Below are 20962 nucleotides of genomic sequence, written 5' to 3'. Positions count from 1 at the left end.
TATTGATTATTTATGCACATTAACAGTTAAAGATGGCAAATACAAATGACCTTGATCTTTACTCATTTTAATATATATATATATATATATATATATATACACTTAGACATTGATGTCAAAGAGATACATGTACATTACATTAAAAAACAATGTAGATCTCTCTCTCTCTTTCTCTGTATATACTTACAATGGTGACTGCGTGGTCTATGTCAATCTCTGGCCCCGGCCCTGGTACCAGTATCACGTTACTAGGGGCACTGCTGGACTGTCCACCAACATTTATCTTCTGCTGGAAATATAATGACCACACAATCCGGGGACTCCCATCCACAGAAGTAGAATCTGAGTATAAGAAAATTCCATACATTTTTTTATGGTAACATTTTACCGAAAAGTAAAAATCTACATATTGATGAACACATTTTTATGAAAAATATTCAATAACTTAAACATGTGTAAATGTATCTATTGAAATAATAGATATTCTATCTGCAGTACATATGGTATACATGTACATGTATCTTGGATCCAACTCTATCTTCAATACAAACATTACTATATATAATTACCGCAAATATTACATATAAAAATCAAATTGAATTTTCATCACAAACAACTGTTATTCATCACCTATGTCACTGTCCTTGAACAGCTTTGTTACCACTGACTGTAGACTTTCCTCGGGTGATTGGCTCTCATTGTTTGCTTCTTTTGTCAAGTGAACCACATCTGTGATAAAAAAAGAAATAACGTACACATTTAGCACATTGAAAAAAAATTATACGAATTATTGGTCTTATGGCCCTACAATGTACACCTTGAATATTGTCAAATTATATAACAAGCACATGTGACAAACTTTTCCAAGATCCTTCTAATTGATTATGAATGGTACATGTTTAGATGGTCAGAAACATTTGCAGTCTCATAAACCAGTTCTAATGAAAAAAATCAAACTGTAAATTGGTTATTGTTTTGAGTTATGAAACCCCATTGAAAAAATTTATTTTTTTGGTAAGCATGCATGCTCCGCACAATTACAATGAGTACTGTAGAAGCACATATTTTTGATGAGTCAAAATTCCATTGTTTTTGTAACATAAATGGTAAATGAAAATGGGTGATGAGTACCGAGAGACACTCTGAAGTCGCAAACGCCCGATTCTTTGATTGTTCCGAGTATCTCAGATCACGTGATCAAAGGGTATAAATACGAGATGCCGTGAGTCAGCAGTCAGTCGCAGTGTAGACGCTGAAGTGAATACTTCAAGGTAAGCTTATTGTTCGTAAGTCAATATTGCTCAGCGATTTGCAGAACAATAATACTGGCGTATAGAAGCAACTTGTCTTCGTGAGCGTTGCTTAGATTCAGCGAGTTGACATTTGTTATCAGTTACGAGGGTGCTTCGTGGGGTTGCTTTGAAGTGACCAACAGAAGCGACGGGTTGTTTGAAGCGACCGAAATAAGCGACGGGTCGCTTGAAGTGACTGATAGAAGTGACGGGGTGTGTCGGAGCGACGCATAGAGTGTGGCTAGGGCCCATACATTCAAATATTTATAATTAAGTGAGTTTTGAATCAATAAACGCTAGGCAAGCGATAAGGAAAATTATTATATATCTTAAACTATTATCATAAAAATCAAACACCTCAGCAAGGTATCTGAGGGGACCCATTATAAATATTAGCGTGTTAAGGCAGACACGTTACAAAATTTGGCGCCCACGTTGGGACCACGTTTGATTGTATGATTTTTGTCCATTAAAGATTTTAAATAATAATCTCGTGTTTTTATTGTAAAAATGGCATTGGAAAATATTACCGAGGAAATAGAGAGAATTGAAGCGGAGCTTGAGGAGCTTAACAGGACGACGTTTGAACACTCGATGAAACTTAGAGAGGATATAAAACAGCAGACCTCGACTCCAGCACATCAAACTGTTCGGAAAAGCGACTCTGGAATTATGTCTGAAGGTCCAACAGAAATCAGATTCAAAAGAAGAGAATATAACCAAATGTATGACCTTGAATATCCAGAGGATCTCGATTTAACGGCATCGCCGAGGTTTCGTGAGAAGAATCGAATAGAAGTAAGGGAAAATGAACCGCGAATTACTGTCAGGCGACAACGACCGCTTGAAGCGCCCACAGAAAGAGATGAGGGAGGATATAAAAATCCCGGTACTTCTTTTAAGAACAATCCAACTATATAAAGCCAGCGACTTTTGATGGCAGCGCTTCGTGGCTAGATTACAAATCGCATTTTGAAGCGTGTGCAGCCTTGAATGGGTGGACAGACAGGGAAAAAGGTCTCTACTTAGCAGTGTCCTTAAGAGGAAACGCCCAGGGAGTGTTAGGCAACCTTGCTGGCGAATTAGGTAGAAACTACAATGAACTTGTAAGGGCTTTAGAGGATCGCTTTGCACCTGCAAATCAAACAGAGCTATATAGAGTTCAATTGAGAGAACGTAGACAGAAAGCAACAGAGACGCTCCCAGAATTGGGCCAGACAATAAGGAGATTGGCACATTTAGCTTATCCAACGGCACCGAATGACGTGAGGGAAACGCTCGCAAAGGAACAATTCATTGATGCTTTGGTGGATGCGGATATGCGCCTTAGAATCAAACAGGCCAGACCACAGAGTCTAAACGATGTAATAAGGCTTGCAGTAGAGTTAGAGGCTTTCATAAAGTCAGATTTCGGGAGAATAGAACAGAAGTCACACTTGCGTGTGGCTAATGGTGACTTCTCCAGAAATGATGATGCCGACAACACCGATGAATTGACGAAGTGTCTAAAAAGCTTACAGAGCTCTTTGAATGATCTAAAATCAGAAATACGAGAGATGAGAAAGCCTGATGATTCAAGGCGATCAGCCCAAAATGGCAGTAAGCAAAGACACTTGCCGAAAACAATTGCCATGAAGAAGGACACATAAGCAGACAATGTCCATCAAAGCAAAAGAATAGAAAACGTCCAGTAGAAAGCAACTATGGTCCTAAAGCGCCACGTCCTGCATCAGTTAGTGCAGCAAAAACTAGACCAGAGGAAGAAGTTAAGCAACCTTCAGTGGCATTTAATAGACCGAGTGAGGCCGGAATGTATGCCGTTGTCTGCATAGGCGGAACTGGTAGATACAGGAGCAACTGTTACTTTGCTTTCGGAGAGAGCTTATAACAAAGTTCAACAATCAAATGGCACCTCTGCTATAGACAAAGTAAAGCAAGAGATTATGACCGCTGAAGGCAGATCTTTGAAGGTGTTAGGAAAGATCGTGGCCAATATTCAATTGGGTGATAGGGAATATCTTTCACAAATAGTAATATCAGACATTACTGTGGATGGAATCATTGGCTTAGATTTCATGACTGAACATAAATGTTCGTTAGATATACCTAACAAGGTATTAAGCATCGGCGGAGAGAAACACTCGTTGTTGCTCGAAGGTACGCTAGGATGTTACAGAGTTGTTGCTTCAGAATCGTTCGTTGTTCCAGCTAGAAGTGAAATCATCACAACTTGTGATGTGTGCGTGCCAGACGGGGTAAACTTTCGCAGTGGTTTGGGGATCGTAGAGCCAAGGGACTGTTTGATTACGACAAATAGAAGTCTGGTGGGGAGGACTTTAGTAAACAATGAAACTAGAGTACCTGTTCGGTTTATGAATCTTTCACAAGATCCTCAAACTATTTATAAAGGGACTAACATTGGACAACTTTGTCCAGTCGAAAAAGTGTTAGAGACTACAAAAGCGACCGACCACCAAACGAATTGGTCGAGGGAACTTGAAACTCTGAGTGAAGTCACGAAATACAGGTTGAATCAAGAGCAAAGAAAGGCAGTTGATAAGCTTCTTGAGAACTATGCCTTTTTGTTTGCTAGTTCAGATAACGATCTCGGGAGAACAAACGTAGTCAAACATAGAATTGACACTGGAGATGCCCGTCCTATAAAGCAACCACCAAGGCGACTGCCAGTCCACATGAGGGAAGAGGCAGATAAATTAGTAGACGATATGCTACGGCGAAATGTCATAGAGCCGTCTTCGAGTCCCTGGGCCTCTGGGGTTGTTCTTGTCAAGAAGAAAGACGGTTCTACACGCTTCTGTGTAGATTACCGGCGTTTAAATTCGGCAACGTTAAAAGATGCGTACCCTTTGCCGCGCATTGATGACATGCTCGATAGTCTGAGCGGTGCGTCATGGTTTTCAACTCTCGATTTGTGCATGGGCTACTGGCAAGTAGAAATGGAGCCTGAGGATAAGCCGAAAACAGCCTTCGCGACAAGAAAAGGTTTATTTCAATTTCGGGTAATGCCGTTTGGTCTCTGCAATGCTGGAGCAACATTCGAGAGGCTTATGGAAACCGTACTTGCCGGGTTAAACTGGGAAATTTGTTTGATTTACTTAGATGATATTATTGTCATCAGCAAAACATTCGAAGAGATGGTAGAGAATCTTTCAAAAGTGTTTGGTCGGTTGGCTGGCGCTGGACTAAAATTGAAAGCGAAGAAGTGTTCTTTGTTCTCTAGGTCTGTAGAATATCTTGGGCATGTCATATCCGACAAAGGAATAACTACAGACAGCAAGAAAGTAGAGGTAATCAAAACAATGAAAGCACCAGCCAATGTCAGCGAACTTCGCTCATTCTTGGGCATATGCGGATATTACAGGAAGTTTGTTAAATACTTTGCCGGTATTGCAAAACCCTTACACAAATTGAGAGAGAAGAACAACACTGATTCTTTTACATGGAGTACAGATTGTCAAACTGCCTTCAATCAATTGAAAACCGCCCTGATAAGCGCCCCAGTACTTGCACATCCCGACTTTAACAAGTCGTTTATATTGGACACCGACGCAAGTAATTTTGCAATGGGGGCTGTGTTATCACAGGTTCATGAAGGTAAAGAGAGGGTAATTGCTTATGCTAGCAAAGTTCTATCAAAGTCGGAAAGGCAATATTGCGTGACAAGGAAAGAACTTCTGGCTGTAGTGTACTTCACAAAGTATTTTAAGCATTACCTCTATGGGAGGAAATTCATTCTGCGGACAGATCATAGCTCATTAAGATGGTTAACTTCTTTCAAGAATCCCGAGGGTCAATTAGCTCGGTGGCTTGAAGTGTTTTCTACCTTCGATATGGAAATACAACACAGACCAGGAAAGCAACATCTGAACGCAGACGCCTTAAGTCGTCTACCCTGTAGGCAATGCGGCTATGATATTGATGATGACAAAGAGCCGCATGTTCGAAGGGCAAAAGCAGATGGTAAAGATTTAGCTTTTGACGAACCTTACATAAAGACAATACAAGATAATGACAAAGAGCTTAAATTAGTCAAAGAATGGATGGGCAAGGAAAAGAAGCCAAAGTTTCGCGAGATCTCTAGTCAAAGCGTATTTTTACGCTCACTATGGTCACAGTTAGATATACTTACTATAGAGAACAATTTGGTTTGCAGACGAGTAAAAGACACGGACACAGGATTAGAGAATTTACAAGTTGTTGTACCTATGTCGGAAAGGAGGCGCATCTTGCTGGATTGTCATGACAAAAGAACAGCGGGTCACTTGGGGATAAATAAAACGATAGCTAGGATACGAAGTAAGTTTTATTGGCCCGGCCTGAACAAGGATGTTCGAAAATACGTGAACGGTTGCGAGGTTTGTGGGAAAAGAAAACCTTCGTTCGCTGGACAGAGAGCGCCGATGCAGATTGTGCAGAGTGGGTTTTCAATGGATAGGTTAGCAACGGACATAATGGGTGAATTGCCCGTGACAGATTCAGGGAATAAGTATATTCTCGTGGTATCCGATTATTTTACTCGTTGGACCGAATGCTTCGCGATGCCGAACATGGAGGCTAAAACAGTGGCCCAGATAATAGTGGAGGAGGTTATAGTAAGATTGGGGGTACCATACACTATCCATTCGGACCAAGGGCGTCAGTATGAGAGTGAACTGTTTAAGGAGGTATGCAACCTTTTGCAAGTAGAGAAAACTCATACTACACCTTACCATCCACAATCCGATGGTATGGTGGAACGGTTTAACAGAACATTGGAGGCCATGTTAAGTTCATGTGTAAACCAAAACCACACCGATTGGGACAAGCAGCTACCATACCTCATGATGGCGTACAGATCGGCGGAACACGATACTACTGGGTTCAGTCCAAATTATCTTATGCTCGGTAGAGAAGCAACTACCCCGTTAGATCTCGTATACGAAATGGAAGTGCAACGAAAACCTATTCCACAAAATCAATGGGCGTGGTTGCTCCAAGAGAGACTGGAGCAAGCTCATCGCATCGTACGAGAAAACACAAAAGCAGAAATGTTGCGACAGAAGCGTTACCACGACAGAAAGTTAAAGTGGCAGATATTTTCCCCCGGAGATAAAGTTTACGTTTATTTTCCGCGAAGAAAATTAGGTACATCGCCGAAACTAACAAGCTTTTGGCAGGGCCCGTTTTCGGTCCTCGAAAAGTGCTCGGAATGCACGTACAAAGTTTCGTGTGGAAGCAAAGGTTCTCCTCAAGTGATACATGTTGATAGAATGAGGTTGGTTAAGTCTCAGATTTTGACTAATGAAGAGGAGGTCCCTAAGTTAGAGTCAAATTTCGATGAAAGAGAATCTGGTGATCAGATAGATGATGAAAATGATAACAAGTTGGGTTTGATTAATATTGAAGCTGAACAAGAGTTACCGCAAAGATCTGTTAGAAACAGACGCGCTCCTGCTTATTTGTCAGACTATGTGTTAGGTTTTGATTAATTTTGAATTGTTGTTTTATATGCCTGTGAGTTAAAAGTATTCATTTCTCGGACTAGTAAATATATTAAATTGGTTTTTGTATCCTTTTAGAATCAAACCCATGGCTAATACCAAGTTAACTAAAGCGAAGCAACAGGAAGGATGTCCTTTCTGTGACAAGCCAGTAAACGAGCCTTGGCAAGATCATGTTATCTTATGCTCAGGCCAAAAACACAAATGTCTGACGTGTGGAGTTCGCTTTAAGAAGAACAGCTATCTTCTGAAACACATGAAAAGACACGCTCAACCAGCTACAGTAACGCCACCAGCGAAAAAACAGAAGTTAAGTCCCTCTCAGTCTTTAGAGAAAGCCCCAGAAAGGATCGAATCCACACTCACTACACCAGGTTTAGAAGAGGATGACAGCCTGAGTGAATGGGAAACGCAAGACCCTGGCAACCTAGAAGAAGTTCTATTGGGATCTTGTAGTGGGACAGATGAAGAGGAAGAGTCAATGGCAAAAGATGAAGACAATGATCTAGAAATCGGAAGAATAGTGAGGAAGAAAACTCAACCTGTCTTGTTCACTGGTCGCAGATCCGAAGAAACCAATCGAGATCGAAAAGTTCGTAACGAAAGTAGCAATCTGGAGCCATCTACAAGGGATGTAGCCGTGCAAACAGAACCAATTTTGTATGTACACTCCACGAAGAAAGTAACAACCAAGTGGGAGAATGGAGTGAAAGTAAAGGTGATTGAGAAGAAAAAGAGCCTGAACATGGTGTAGAGACATTCTGTTTGTTGTAAGAAAATGGTAGATAACCATTTCTTGTTGTGGAAAACTTTTTGTTTAAAAATATTGTTAAAAATAATCTACGATCATTGTAAATAAGAAAAATTGTACACACTGCTTGTTTGTTTTTATTCCTGGATTCAAGCGAGGACGCTTGAGAAGGAGGCGTGGGTAATGTAACATAAATGGTAAATGAAAATGGGTGATGAGTACCGAGAGACACTCTGAAGTCGCAAACGCCCGATTCTTTGATTGTTCCGAGTATCTCAGATCACGTGATCAAAGGGTATAAATACGAGATGCCGTGAGTCAGCAGTCAGTCGCAGTGTAGACGCTGAAGTGAATACTTCAAGGTAAGCTTATTGTTCGTAAGTCAATATTGCTCAGCGATTTGCAGAACAATAATACTGGCGTATAGAAGCAACTTGTCTTCGTGAGCGTTGCTTAGATTCAGCGAGTTGACATTTGTTATCAGTTACGAGGGTGCTTCGTGGGGTTGCTTTGAAGTGACCGACAGAAGCGACGGGTTGTTTGAAGCGACCGATATAAGCGACGGGTCGCTTGAAGTGACTGATAGAAGTGACGGGGTGTGTCGGAGCGACGCATAGAGTGTGGCTAGGGCCCATACATTCAAATATTTATAATTAAGTGAGTTTTGAATCAATAAACGCTAGGCAAGCGATAAGGAAAATTATTATATATCTTAAACTATTATCATAAAAATCAAACACCTCAGCAAGGTACAGTACAGCTCACGAGTATCCCGACACCCACCGTGTAAAAAACACGGTGGAAAACGGTCTGTGTCGCACCGTGCACACGGTGTGACACCGTGTATGTGTATTGGAAAATTCAAGAAAAAGCACCGTGTCGCACCGTGGCCGCCTGTGTAACTCCGTGGCCACTGTGTTACTCCGTAGATATCGTTACCTGAGACGCTGATAGAAATAGGGTATGTTTAGAAATAAAGAAATAATGGCAAAACAAGGGTTGAAACATATATATCCTTTTCACATTTAAAAAAAAGAGAATGTCGACTTAAGTTGCACGGACCCAGAAAATTGACGAGGCTGTCAACGTGAAGTTAATTTTTTGTGATCTGAAAACTCCACATAAATGGGTACCTTTTAATTCATTTGTACTTAAATAAATTGAAATAAATTCACCAAAAATATTTAATAATCAATTAATATATAATGAAAATTCAAATCAATTTAATTCATCTTGGTTTTTTTGTTTTTTTTCTAAACACACATGATGTAACTGACGATCCTATTAAAATGTCGGGAGCTTAAACGTCTTATTTCTGTTATCTGTAAACACTTTCTGATTTATCAATTAATTTGCAGCCTTACTTTAAACCAATCAAAAATGAGAAATGAAAACATTTCAGATCATGTTTTTCTAAAAACATGTGCTGTTGATGTGCTGTTTTAAATAACAACCCCATATTACCGGTGACTCGAATAATTTGGACTTCAGCTATTTATGTAGCAATAAACAAACAAAAAATGACTTTAATATTATAGATTATAGATAAATACATGAACAAACTCTTGTTAAATTATATTCAAGCATTGTACATGTATTAAAAATATACCCGCATTTCATAAAATATTTTTCAACTTTATTTCCGTATAGCTGGTAATGGCCTCGTGATTTCACATGAAAAAAAAATCACTCGTGCGATATACGGAAGCTGATCAGATACACAACATTGTCTTTCATCTTGGGTTCTATACACAACAGGTGTTATTGTCTGTCTTGTTAGGTGTCATTGGAATTTACAACTAACTTTGTGTATATTTGGACGTCTGAACAGGTGTACTCGAGATGCCGTTATTCACATCTTTCCGCGAACACCTGTTTGGTAACTCATCACAACCCGTCGTGTGTATGGTCTGAATATATCTTACTTCTACTTTGTTAGTTCAATGATTTTTCCTAATCTCTAACAAAAAAAAAATTGTCTGTAGATATGTACACAAACAACTACACGAAAGACTATCGGCGCGTGGATCCGGGGAACAATTCAGCAACTCTATTATAAATGCGGGAATTTCAAAGTATTAACTTACGATAAGAAATTATTTACCGGGTACACATACATGTTTGTACGAAAAAACCCTGATTGATTAAAAAGGTGAATGAGATAATACCGGTCACTTTTTGCAAGCATTTAGAACACACAACTTTATTGATGTGAAATAGCGTCGAAATTTTAACGAAAATCTTATTACATCGTGAACTTTACAAACTTTTAGTCATTGTGTTGAAATCGTTATTAAAACCATGGATCTAAAATAAATGAATTAAATTCATACAAATAGAATTCTGATTATTCTAAAATGATTGCACAAAAGTACAGAGAGAGAGAGAGAGAGAGAGAGAGAGAGAGAAAGAGAGGGAGAGAGAGAGAGATTTTACAACGTAATATTCCAACCCTCATACATGCAGTATAAGAATAAAGAAACTAAACATTTCAAACACTAAATACTTCATTGTTAAACATTTTTCTATTATGCGGACTTAAAAAAACAATAGAACGGCATTTTTCCATATCATGGAAAGACACGTGGTCTATCTCGCGGGCTGATTTGATTGACAGGGATAGCACGTGGACCCTGACTGCATATATTCTATCGCAATTTTAGGAAAAGGGTTAAATATAATGGAAACTATAAATCTAACTTATTACACTGAATTACAAGTACAATGTACTCAAATCAAACTCATACTGGTATTCATTCTCTCTCTCTCTCTCTCTCTCTCTCTCTCTCTCTCTCTCTCATATGACGATCATTAAACAATCAAACAGTAATTATTGCAATACTGAGTAAACTGTAGTTTCTTGGAACACAAATAATTTCTAAACTCAAGTTGCTATAAAGATGAAATAAAAAAAATATCAAGTACCGATCCACGGATTCTTAGCGCTATGAATACCGTGAGGTACTTAGTCTACATGGACAAGTACATCACACATATGTATAAAAGAAAGAAAATTTGAAAATATATTATATATAAAGCTGTATAATTATATTACTTAGAGAAAGTACATTAATTTTGTTTTCGACAACCCGTTAGATTTGTTATCGTTGAATAGAGTATAAGTGAGAAAAAATCACAGTTATGGTTCTATGCACTATTGAAACTGCCAAACTACAGTAACTAAAATACCTTTATGTGGGCGATATCGATTTTTAATATCAACAAAAATCAACTGTAACAATCACATACGTCTGAAAATTGCATGCCTAAAAATTTTATTTATTTCTATTTAGGGTCTTCCGTTTCCAACGGAAGACCCTCTTGTTATTCTTCGGTTTCTTTTTATTATTATTTTTTAGGGTCTTCCGTTTCCAACGGAAGACCCTCTTGTTATTCTATTGTTTCTTTTTATTATTAAGGTCTTCCGTTTCCAACGGAAGACCTTATTGTTTTTCTTCGGTTTTTTTTTCTCATTCTTCTCCTTTTTTTTTCTTACCGATTTTGTGTCAGCGATTACTCGAAAACTGTTTGATCGATTTTAATAAAATTTGCAGATCTTATTGACATTAGTTTAAACTTGATCGGAAATTTTTTTGGTTGATGACGTCATTTCCGTTTTTGAAATATCGACGTTTTCTTGATTTTCAGAGTGTCGGCTTGTCCAAGAGAGTTATCAAAAACTATAAAAGATATTAAGTTCAAAATTTCAGGAATGATAGACAAAAGATTGTAGATATGTAATAAGGCATTAATAAATTTCAGGCACAAAAGGCGCTAAAGCTCGGTAGGGCTCAAAAAATGAGATGAAAAAAGCGTTGTGATTTTGCTTGGTTTTCTTAGATTATCTTTTTTCTCACAAATATTTTGTTAAGACATATAGAAGAACAAAAATTTATATTTACAAGATCTTTTGTTTGACTCCTAGAAAAAGGGGCTGGCCCCTCAAATTAAGGACCTAGAACCCTTCAAAGTTTTCACTTTATAACTCAAAAGCGGTTAAGATTTCGATATGGCTGTCGCGGCAAAAGTTGTTCATTATGATCTTATTAATGTCGTTACAATAATATTTTGTTCGGGTATTGCGTAATATGAGTGTAAAAAGCCAGACTTGTTACCATGTATTTGTGTTGTATTTGGCAAATAAACGGGGTATTTGTGCGTATAACTGACATAAAGGGTACCGGTTTACACACGGAAAGTGTTTAAACATTTTAGTTATTTTCTAGTGAAACACATTATGGATAAAAGAACTGTTTCTATGCAATGCATTTGAGTCGCATTTAAAATCTAGCTGTATACCGAACTGTGTATGTTAACAATTACGTATCCGATCCCTTGCCGCAGCCGAGGAAATAGGTCACGAATGGACTAGCGAGCGGTCTGCCGTTATCTAATACACAAGATTTGCGTCTTGCTGTAATGCACACATGGGTTTTTTTTATGTAGCTGCAAACACAAAACTTCCGATTTTAATAGTAAATAAAAAAGATTATACCTTTACCTAATACCATAGACAGTGTACTAGCATGCATTCGGAAAGTGTTTAAACAGTTTAATTCTTTTCTAGGGAAATATATTATGTGTATAAGAATTGCTTCTATGCAATGTATTTGAGTCGCATTTAAAATCTTGCTAGCTGTATTCCGAGCTTCATGTATGTAAACAATTATACGTATCCGATCCTTGCCCGTGGCCGAGAAAATAGGTCGCGGCTGGACAAGCGAGCGGTCTGCCGTTATCCAATACACAAGATATACGCATTGTTGTAATGCACACACGGGTTTATTTATGTAGCTGCAAACACAATGAATTCAGATTTTAACGATATTAAAGAGTAAATAAAAAAAAGGCTATATTATTACCTACGAAGTATTGCTGTTTTGCTCTCGTAATTAAAAAAAAAAAATAGATAGTATGGCTGTCATCGAAAAAAGGCGTTCTTTGTGTTCTTGTCTATGTCATGAAACAGTTTTATTGTTGGAAAATAAAATTCAGTTATCAAACTGCAAACGTTAACAGTTCAAACCCACCACGTTGAGTGTACATTTTCATAACACGGGCCGAGGAGATGCCGCGCTAGTGGACAGCCGATTCACTGTAGGACACATGCTTCTCGTGTTTATACGTTATCACACATTCCAATGCCCATTGATTCGTTGTTATTTTCATTTCCAATTCTATTGGTTAACGATGCATCAAACCATTGATTTAAATCATAGTTCGTATAATAAAGGGGAAAAAAAGCTGCCATTAATGAATATAATACAATTGTACGTTTTACAGTCGTACGATTTGAAATGTAAATAAATTCACTTGTGTCCGTTTGTGACATTTTGCTGTTGAGAATTAAATGCATTACACTACCAATTTCAACAAAATATAGGCGATATTCACATATCTATGATAATGTGATACTTCATTTGGCTAACAAAATATTAGAATTTTTATGAGTTATGAGAGAGAGAGAGAGAGAGAGAGAGAGAGAGAGAGAGAGAGAGAGAGTTAAGCAGGATGTAGTAAGTAAAAGTTGAAATATATTTAAAAAGCAGGCAGCTTAAGAAGTCCAATGTTACATGCTTGCGGTAGGTACGGGCACGATAAAACAAACCATTTTTAAACAAGTTGAGGTTTTATTTACATTCAGGCCGTAAAATAATAAGGGTCACAATATTGGTATAACCTCTTCTCAGTGGTAGTCAGATTCATTAAAAAGCAAACTCAATGCTGATTTTATTCATTTATAAATTAATTTTTTTTGATTCTGAAAGAATATGTGAGTTTTAAAAATGTAATGTACATGTACATTCATTGTAAAAAGTTTTGACTGTATTCGGACAGTTGAAGATCGAGTAGCGAACACTAGACTTAGTAGATTAATTGTCTAATACAAATCGAATTGGCTTTAAAATTTGTATATTCAAGCACACTTAAATAGTTTATTCATAAATTATATATAATTATATTAATAAAAACGTCTGTATGCTGTATTATGTATTTGCTGTCTGATTAGGACTGTTCTTCCCCAAAAAGAAGCGCTCGGCGATCGCGTAAAAAACGTTCTGTAAAGTACAACACCTGATTGGAGTACATGCTTATTATATATACAATTTTTTTAAAATGTGTACGTTTAACTAAGCGAAATTGTAGATGTCATGGAGTCAATAGGCAAATCAAATTCGCCAATCAGGCAATATCAGTTATCTAATGCCTATGACTGATAATTTGACAAGGTAAATTAATACATGTAAATATGAGTTTTAAAGCACTCCCTGCTCCCGTGTTAAAAGCTCCCGTTACCTGCATTCTTTTATTAACGATTTTGTGCACACATTTATTCGGAAATGGCTCAAATTTGTTACACGGGCCCGATAAGAAGATGAAAGGATGACCCCTAAAATTTCTTTCCCAAATATTTCAAGAACGGTCTCAAATTTCAAACACTGGTTGAATAACTTATAACTTAATTTGTACAAATTTTATGTGCATGAATGACAATGTTCCTGTAACTTAACAAAAAATGACACTTTTTGAAATGTAAAAGTTTCTGAATTCATCATTAAAATTAATAATGTTAGACGGCCCATGCAGCAAGTTTTTCTAGTCGAGTCTTTCGTTCATCAGCGCATCGATTGTGAACATTTCAGCGGGGTTTGGGGTTGCAACAAGAGGGTGAAACGACCACGAATTTTGACAGATTTGGCTACAAAGAGTTTAAAAGAGATGGATACAAAACACAGGTGCGATTATATCTTTAAGAGATAAAAAATGATTAATCTGTTTGCCATAAATACCAATTTTTATCATAAGAATATTTTAACATTTCGATCCGCCGAATATTTCCATTTCCCTTCATTGTTTGGTGCCTGATTTGAAATAACGTTTCGAGGTATAATAAGTTGAGAAATTTCTTCAAGCTGCATGTTCCGATTTGTCGGCCATTACAGTATCAAATAATTTTCCTTGCAAACCTAATGAATAATCTTACAAATTTATAGACGTATTTAAACGGAAGTGCTCTCCTTTCAACGTTAGAAATATTCAAAGTAAATAAAAATAAATTTGGGGCATACAAAAACCCCCCAAAATACATCATTGGAATGTTTAAAAAAGGAAACCGTTGGGTTTCATCCTCCGAATGATTGAGTTTATTCATCGTGCATGTTTTGCAATGATTATAAACAACGTAAATATCAAAACTATTAATGAACAAATGTACACTGCTTTATTTTTGTTTAAATAGTCATGCTGTATATTTTATATGTTATAATAGATTATATAAAAAAAACAGATGTCAAAGTCGTAATACAATCATACTAGCTTCGACGTAAGGGGCCAGTTTAAACACGCGGCGAAATAACGCAAAACCCTTTTATGTCGATTATTTTGCGAATACACAACAAAACTTGTCTAATCCGGCGGAGGGTGGTTCTGAAAAAAAAAATGGCCGGATTAGGCAACATCCGGTTTAGAGGATATTGTTGCAAATTAATTGTAGTATTTAATGCAGTAGGTCCTGATCGTGTATTCTTGCAAAATGTTCAATTGTTCTGAATTATATTAGATTTCATCGATCTTATTTACGGTACAAATTTTCATTTTAGATATTTTTTTTCAAACAATAAATCCATAACGGAATACATACGATGGAAATCCTTGAATTAAATCGTCGTTATTGATAATCTTTCAAACATCCAATTTACCTGAAAAGTGCATGCTTAACCGTAAATTGTTAAACAAAACATTAACAAGTCAACAGGTGGCTGAAATACCTGATGGCGAGAATTGTTTTGATGCAGGGAAACAATAGATAAATATCAATATAAATGAGAATTTTATATATAAAAAAAAAATTGAGCATTTTGACAGAATAATATGCAACTCTGTACGTGTAGCCATGCAACGGGGATAACAAACGATATCGGCAGTCTTACTCCCGCAGTATCCTGAATCACGGCCTGAAAAAAATTTGGTGAACTATAATCTAATTATTCAATTGCAATTCATAACAAGACTTTACGGTATTAACTGAAAAAAGTTGCTTCTTTGGATCTATATTAACAGTTGTTTAAATCAATAACAACGACAGAAAAATTGGTCAATATCTCGCAGAAGGCCGATCGATCGATAAGTGGACGGACTACGGGAGATAACTCTCACTAATAATATGCAGTAGGCTTTTTCATTGCGCCAGTTAACAGAATAGATAGGATCCGGATTGCACAAATTTTTTTTAAACATAAATGATGGGAAAATGTCAAGGGGCTGAATAATGTCGCCGGATTGGGCAGCATGCCGTAATAAACAACATCCGGATTCAACGAGTTTCAACATGTACATAATTTTTTCATTGAAATATGGCTTAATTGACAGGGAAAACTACATGTACTGCAACGTATATTATTGCACACATACTTAGCATAACCATCGTTTAAAAGCGTACAATTATTTTATTGAAAATCGGACCAAGCAGCTTTAACATTAAGATTTACATGTGTAAGACACTTTATTTGTCATGTGCATGATCATGTGCATTAATTATTTTCAATACCTGCTTATTCTCCACAATGATCTCCAATTCCATTCACAACTGTTGTCATTCAAAATCACATGAATTAAACAAAATTTAAAATTTTGTGTCGATCTCAACTGTTATGTATCCAAGAAATCTATTGATTTTAACATGTGTTACGTAATTAGGTAATAACGTTTTTAGGGGTCAAACTTCATTTACAAATTACCATTTTTCCTTCGTAAACATTCACAGGATCGAAAACAGATTTCCTACGGATATTTATAATGGGGAATGTTTACATCTTTCCTCAATTCGGAAGTCTTTCGGAATATCTAGCACAATTTTTTAAAGTTATCATCCGGGCTTTATAATGGCTGATGCAATGCAAAATCCCCGTAGACGTTCTTTTTTTAGCCGTGTATTAAAACCTGACAAGCTAGAGGGGGCGTTTCAAAAGGGAAATCTTGGGATTTTTTCATACTATCGAATGAACATCGTCTGAATCAAGAGATATTTACAAATATCAAATAATTTAAGAGAATGTGTGGCAAAAATATCTTGGGACAGACTTTAGGTATAATACGTTTATATATCCTTACAATATAATGATTTTCTCATGCGTTACCTAACTAGGGATATTAGGGGCCAGAGGTAAAAAAGTTTAATCTTGTCTATTTCAATTGAAAGAAATGCAAGTATTTAAAAAAGCAACGTAAGAGAACTTATAAAAAGCATTACAGGTAAGCATTAGTACTTCACTCCTATTTCCATATCATGTTTTGTTTTCGAAAATTAAAGTCGATGACGTGATTTGCCTTTTAAAAATCGGACGGAAGACCTCCTCGTTGCTCGCAACGAGATCGTGTCTAGTTATTATTATTATTCTTTTTCTTTTCTTCTGACTCCTTTTTTGCTTCATAACTCAAAAGGTTTTTTACCGATTTTGATCAAATTTTCAGAGATTTTAGCAAATTGGCGTCCCTCAAAAATGTAAAAGTTTTAAAGAGAACGTCACCTCCGTGTTGACGTGACGTCATTTTTAAAAATTTCAAAAAGTCATTTTGTCCCGGACTTTTCTCAAAAACGCTTTAAGATAGAGGCTTGAAATTTTCAATGGTTATGATTTGGTCGATTTACCTCTGTAATAAGGCTCGAAATGAAAATCTGTCACTTCCGGTCGAAAGCGGAAGTAAAACAAATTTTTCGAAAAAATGAATTTTCTGATCGAATCAAAAATGTATATGTGTTTTATAGAGCTTATTAAGCTGACTCTAACACTGAAAGCCGTTTTAAAATCGGACGATACATTACAGAGATATCGGGGTTTAAAAATTGATTTTTCCGGAAATTTTTATTCCGCGTCCTTGGTTTAGAAAATAGCGAAATGTTAAAAGTAAAATTAACTCGTACCAAAAATAATTGTTAAGTCGTACTTAGACAATTCGGATTTTTTTTGTTAAGTCGTTCTTGAAATCGGAAAGGTGTTTGTTAAGTCGTACTTAAAATCATTCGGATTTTGTTAAGTCGTACCAGGAATAATTCGATTTTTTCATCTTTTTATTTTAGTTACTTTTGTTAATGGTTTAAGAGCTCTGCTTCTTACAGAAACTTCCAGCTTTACTTCCGACATTAACGGAAGACCCACTCGTTGCTTTGCAACGAGCTTTGCTCTAGTTTTCTTTTTCTTTTTTTTCTGACTCCTTTTCGGCTTCATAACTCAAAAAGTTTTCAACTTATTTGAAGGAAACTTTCAGGGATTATGTGCAATTATAATGCCTCAAAGATGTTAAAGTTTCCATAACAACGTCACTTCCGTTTTGACGTTACGTCATTTTTAAACTTAAAAAAAAGGCAATTAGTCCGCGTCATTTCTCAAAAACGCTTTAAGATAGAGTCTTGAAATTTTCTGTAATTATGAATTTGGCAATTTACATGTGCAATAAGGCTGGAAATAAAAATCCGTCACTTTCGGTCGAAACCGGAAGTGAAACAAATTTTTCGAAAAAATGAATTTTCTGATCAAATCAAAAATGAATATGTGTTTTATAGAACTTATCAAGCTGAATCTAACACTTAAATCCGTTTTAAAATCGGACGATGCATTAAAGAGATATTGGGGTTTAAAAATTGATTTTTCCGGAAATTTTGTTTCCGCGTCCTTGGTTTAAAAAATAGCGTAATGTTCAAAGTAAAGTTAACTCGTACCAAAAATAATTGTTAAGTCGTACTTGAACACATTCGGATTTTTTTTGTTAAGTCGTTCTTGAAATCAGGAAGGATTTTGTCAAGTCGTACTTAAAATAATTCGGATTTTGTTAAGTCGTATCAGGAATAATTCGATTTTTTTCATCTTTTTATTTTAGTTACTCTTGTTATTGGTTAAAGAGCTTTGCTTCTTACAGGAACTTCCAGCTTTACTTCCGACATTAACGGAAGACCCACTCGTTGCTTTGCAACGAGCTTTGCTCTAGTTCTTTGTCTTTTTCTTTCATTCTCTTACGTACATCAATAAATATTTTATTCTTTATAAGTTTTATTCCTAAATCCTCCTTTTTTCACAGGTAAATACCGCGTGTTACACCGTGTTACTGTCCGTGTTGCATCGCGTTGCACCGTGTCGCACCGTGTTTTTTCTCGTTCCGTGGCCGTAACAGAGAACAATAGATCAAAGGTACCGACACTTCCACGCTCAGCGTGGACTTTCAAACACGGTGGTCGGTGTTTTTGTCGGGATACTCGTGAGCTGTACTGTATCTGAGGGGACCCATTATAAATATTAGCGTGTTAAGGCAGACACGTTACATTTTTTAACCAAATAAAATTTCATAGGCATTTGATTTCGTCAATTGTAATCTCAAGTATCAACTTTGTATTCATTAATACTTGGGTTAAAAACTCGTCATGGATTTCATTTCGTTGATTTTTATTGCCAACGAAAATAACAAAATTAAATCCTGAACAAATATTTCTGCTTTTAAAGTATACATGCATAATTATCTAAGCAATTTACAGCTCACTGCTCTTATCTATCAAAAGTAAAAGTAGTGGTTGTCAGAATATTAAAACTCTGAATTTGTAAGAACATTTTCTTCCAAGTATCAACAATAAAATTATTTCAATCTGACTAAAGTCTTGCCTCAAATTATGCTACTGGTTTCATGCAGCAGTTAAAAACAGGTCTGGCTTTAGTTAGATCAAAATTATTTTGAAATCAACAGTCTATAAATACATAAACAAATTAATGTAGGTACATCGTACATAGTAATAAATGTACATCTATATAGTGTATGAGACCAGGTGCTTACATAAGCCTGTTGGACACATCATAGAAGCGGCAGGTAACTCCAGGAGGGTGGTGGGGTGTTCCTCATCGCTGCTGTCTGGAATTCTCAGCAAGGATAGCTACAAGGATGATACCCAACAAAAACATTATGACTTGAAAGCTTGTCTCATGCAACGTTTATCATGATTTCTTGTTTTCAACAACGAATTGATAAGTTTCATTTACAAACAGTATAGATGTTTGGTTTTTTTAAGTGATATATACCGGCATATTTCAAAATTTAATCTTGGGTTTTTTCTACAAAATTCTCAAAGAAATATGTGAAGATAAGTATAATAGACAACCTGATGAGGATCGTCTGCAGCCATGATAGATCTGTCCGTCACCAGAATACCACGATTGACTAATCTAAAAAAACAATATGACATCAGTTTCATTTAATCAAACTGGCATGAATGACAATTCATCAATTAAAATTAGATGTTATATCCACTTACATACTCACAACACAAAGAGACCAACACCAATTTAAATTTAATTCCACTGCAATTACATCATTCTAATAGCAAAGACCTAACTTTCCTGCTTTACTCATAAATGCTATCATCTAATGGTCAATACATGTAAACACAGGTTATTCATACATAAACGTACATGAATACAAAAAATACCTGTTAGAAACACTGTCAATATAGGAATCAGGAGCATAGGAGTTTTCCATCACTAAACACCTAAAAATAAAGAATATTAAGCAATAATTTATATCTACCATAAAACAATACTTAAGGCATTGCATGTATAGCATCTTCTTAAACTAAATCTATTTATCTTGATAAATTATAACAAATCATCGTTCATGTACTCTACTTACTTGCATTTGATTTGCTTTCCAGTCGTCATTACTACACCAGTGCATCTGAAAACATTAAAGTTATAACAAAGAACATTTCAAGAATCAGTTACTACTAATATAAACATGCATGTGCACCTAAAAACGATTACAGAATCTGATTATATGTACAAGATATGGGCTAAGAATGGAAAACTTTAAATTTTGTTTAATTTATGGATTTGCCCCAGGCTTGCATTATTCATTTTGCTTGAATATAGCTTTGTCTTGTTAAGATGGACAATGAGCTGGAGTCTGAAGAACTTACACATTGTCACTGTTGACAACCAGTGAAGCTGCAGGAGTTCTTAGACAATACACACCACCAAACACAGCACACATTCTGTAATAGAATAATAAATGCATAGTATACAGTTATATCCTCAGGCAATACACACACCCATACATAAATGTACACAGCATGCATTCTGTAATAGATTACCAGTAATGTCATAGTTTACATACATGCTCTTGTACATTTTCATGAAGAAACAGGTACCGGTATGCTACGGTGGAATCATTAGATTTCATGGTGGCTCAATTTTCATGGAATTTGTGGGTACCTCTTATCCAAGAATTAACATCCTCCACCAATTAATAAATTAAGGCAATACAGTCATATTTCTTTTAGAAGGTATACAAGAATACACGAAATTAGTCCCCACAAACCTGTAAAATTTAAGCAATTCACAAAAATTGGCCCCCACGAATTTTAATGATTCTACAGTATTTGG

General features: G+C 36.2%; 2 protein-coding genes across 2 annotated transcripts in view; one reads left to right on the top strand and one right to left on the bottom strand.

Annotated features, from left to right (window-relative positions):
- The window catches only part of LOC128192597 (rab proteins geranylgeranyltransferase component A 1-like), a 33585-nt gene that overhangs the window by 1409 nt on the left and 11214 nt on the right, over positions 1 to 20962 (bottom strand). Inside the window, exons 9-15 of the mRNA XM_052865389.1 lie at positions 20497 to 20571; positions 20211 to 20255; positions 20011 to 20070; positions 19684 to 19747; positions 19362 to 19458; positions 631 to 729; positions 188 to 342 (exon numbers count right to left, since the gene is read on the bottom strand). Of these exons, the coding sequence (XP_052721349.1) occupies positions 188 to 342; positions 631 to 729; positions 19362 to 19458; positions 19684 to 19747; positions 20011 to 20070; positions 20211 to 20255; positions 20497 to 20571 (595 nt within the window). The remainder of the gene's footprint in view (positions 1 to 187; positions 343 to 630; positions 730 to 19361; positions 19459 to 19683; positions 19748 to 20010; positions 20071 to 20210; positions 20256 to 20496; positions 20572 to 20962) is intronic.
- LOC128192599 (uncharacterized) lies at positions 6202 to 7547 on the top strand. Its single transcript, XM_052865392.1, has one exon. The coding sequence runs from the start codon at positions 6882 to 6884 to the stop codon at positions 7545 to 7547; it is 666 nt and encodes a 221-aa protein (XP_052721352.1). The 5' UTR covers positions 6202 to 6881.

The sequence above is a fragment of the Crassostrea angulata genome, chromosome 7 (genome assembly GCF_025612915.1).
Source record: "Crassostrea angulata isolate pt1a10 chromosome 7, ASM2561291v2, whole genome shotgun sequence".
Lineage (NCBI taxonomy): Eukaryota > Metazoa > Mollusca > Bivalvia > Ostreida > Ostreidae > Magallana > Magallana angulata.
The sequence above is the reverse complement of the archived record's forward strand: the minus strand, read 5'-3'. Positions and strand labels throughout refer to the sequence as shown.

Excerpts from the sequence above, each read along its gene's own strand:
- LOC128192599 (XM_052865392.1), top strand. The coding sequence starts at position 6,882 with ATGGCTAATACCAAGTTAACTAAAGCGAAGCAACAGGAAGGATGTCCT.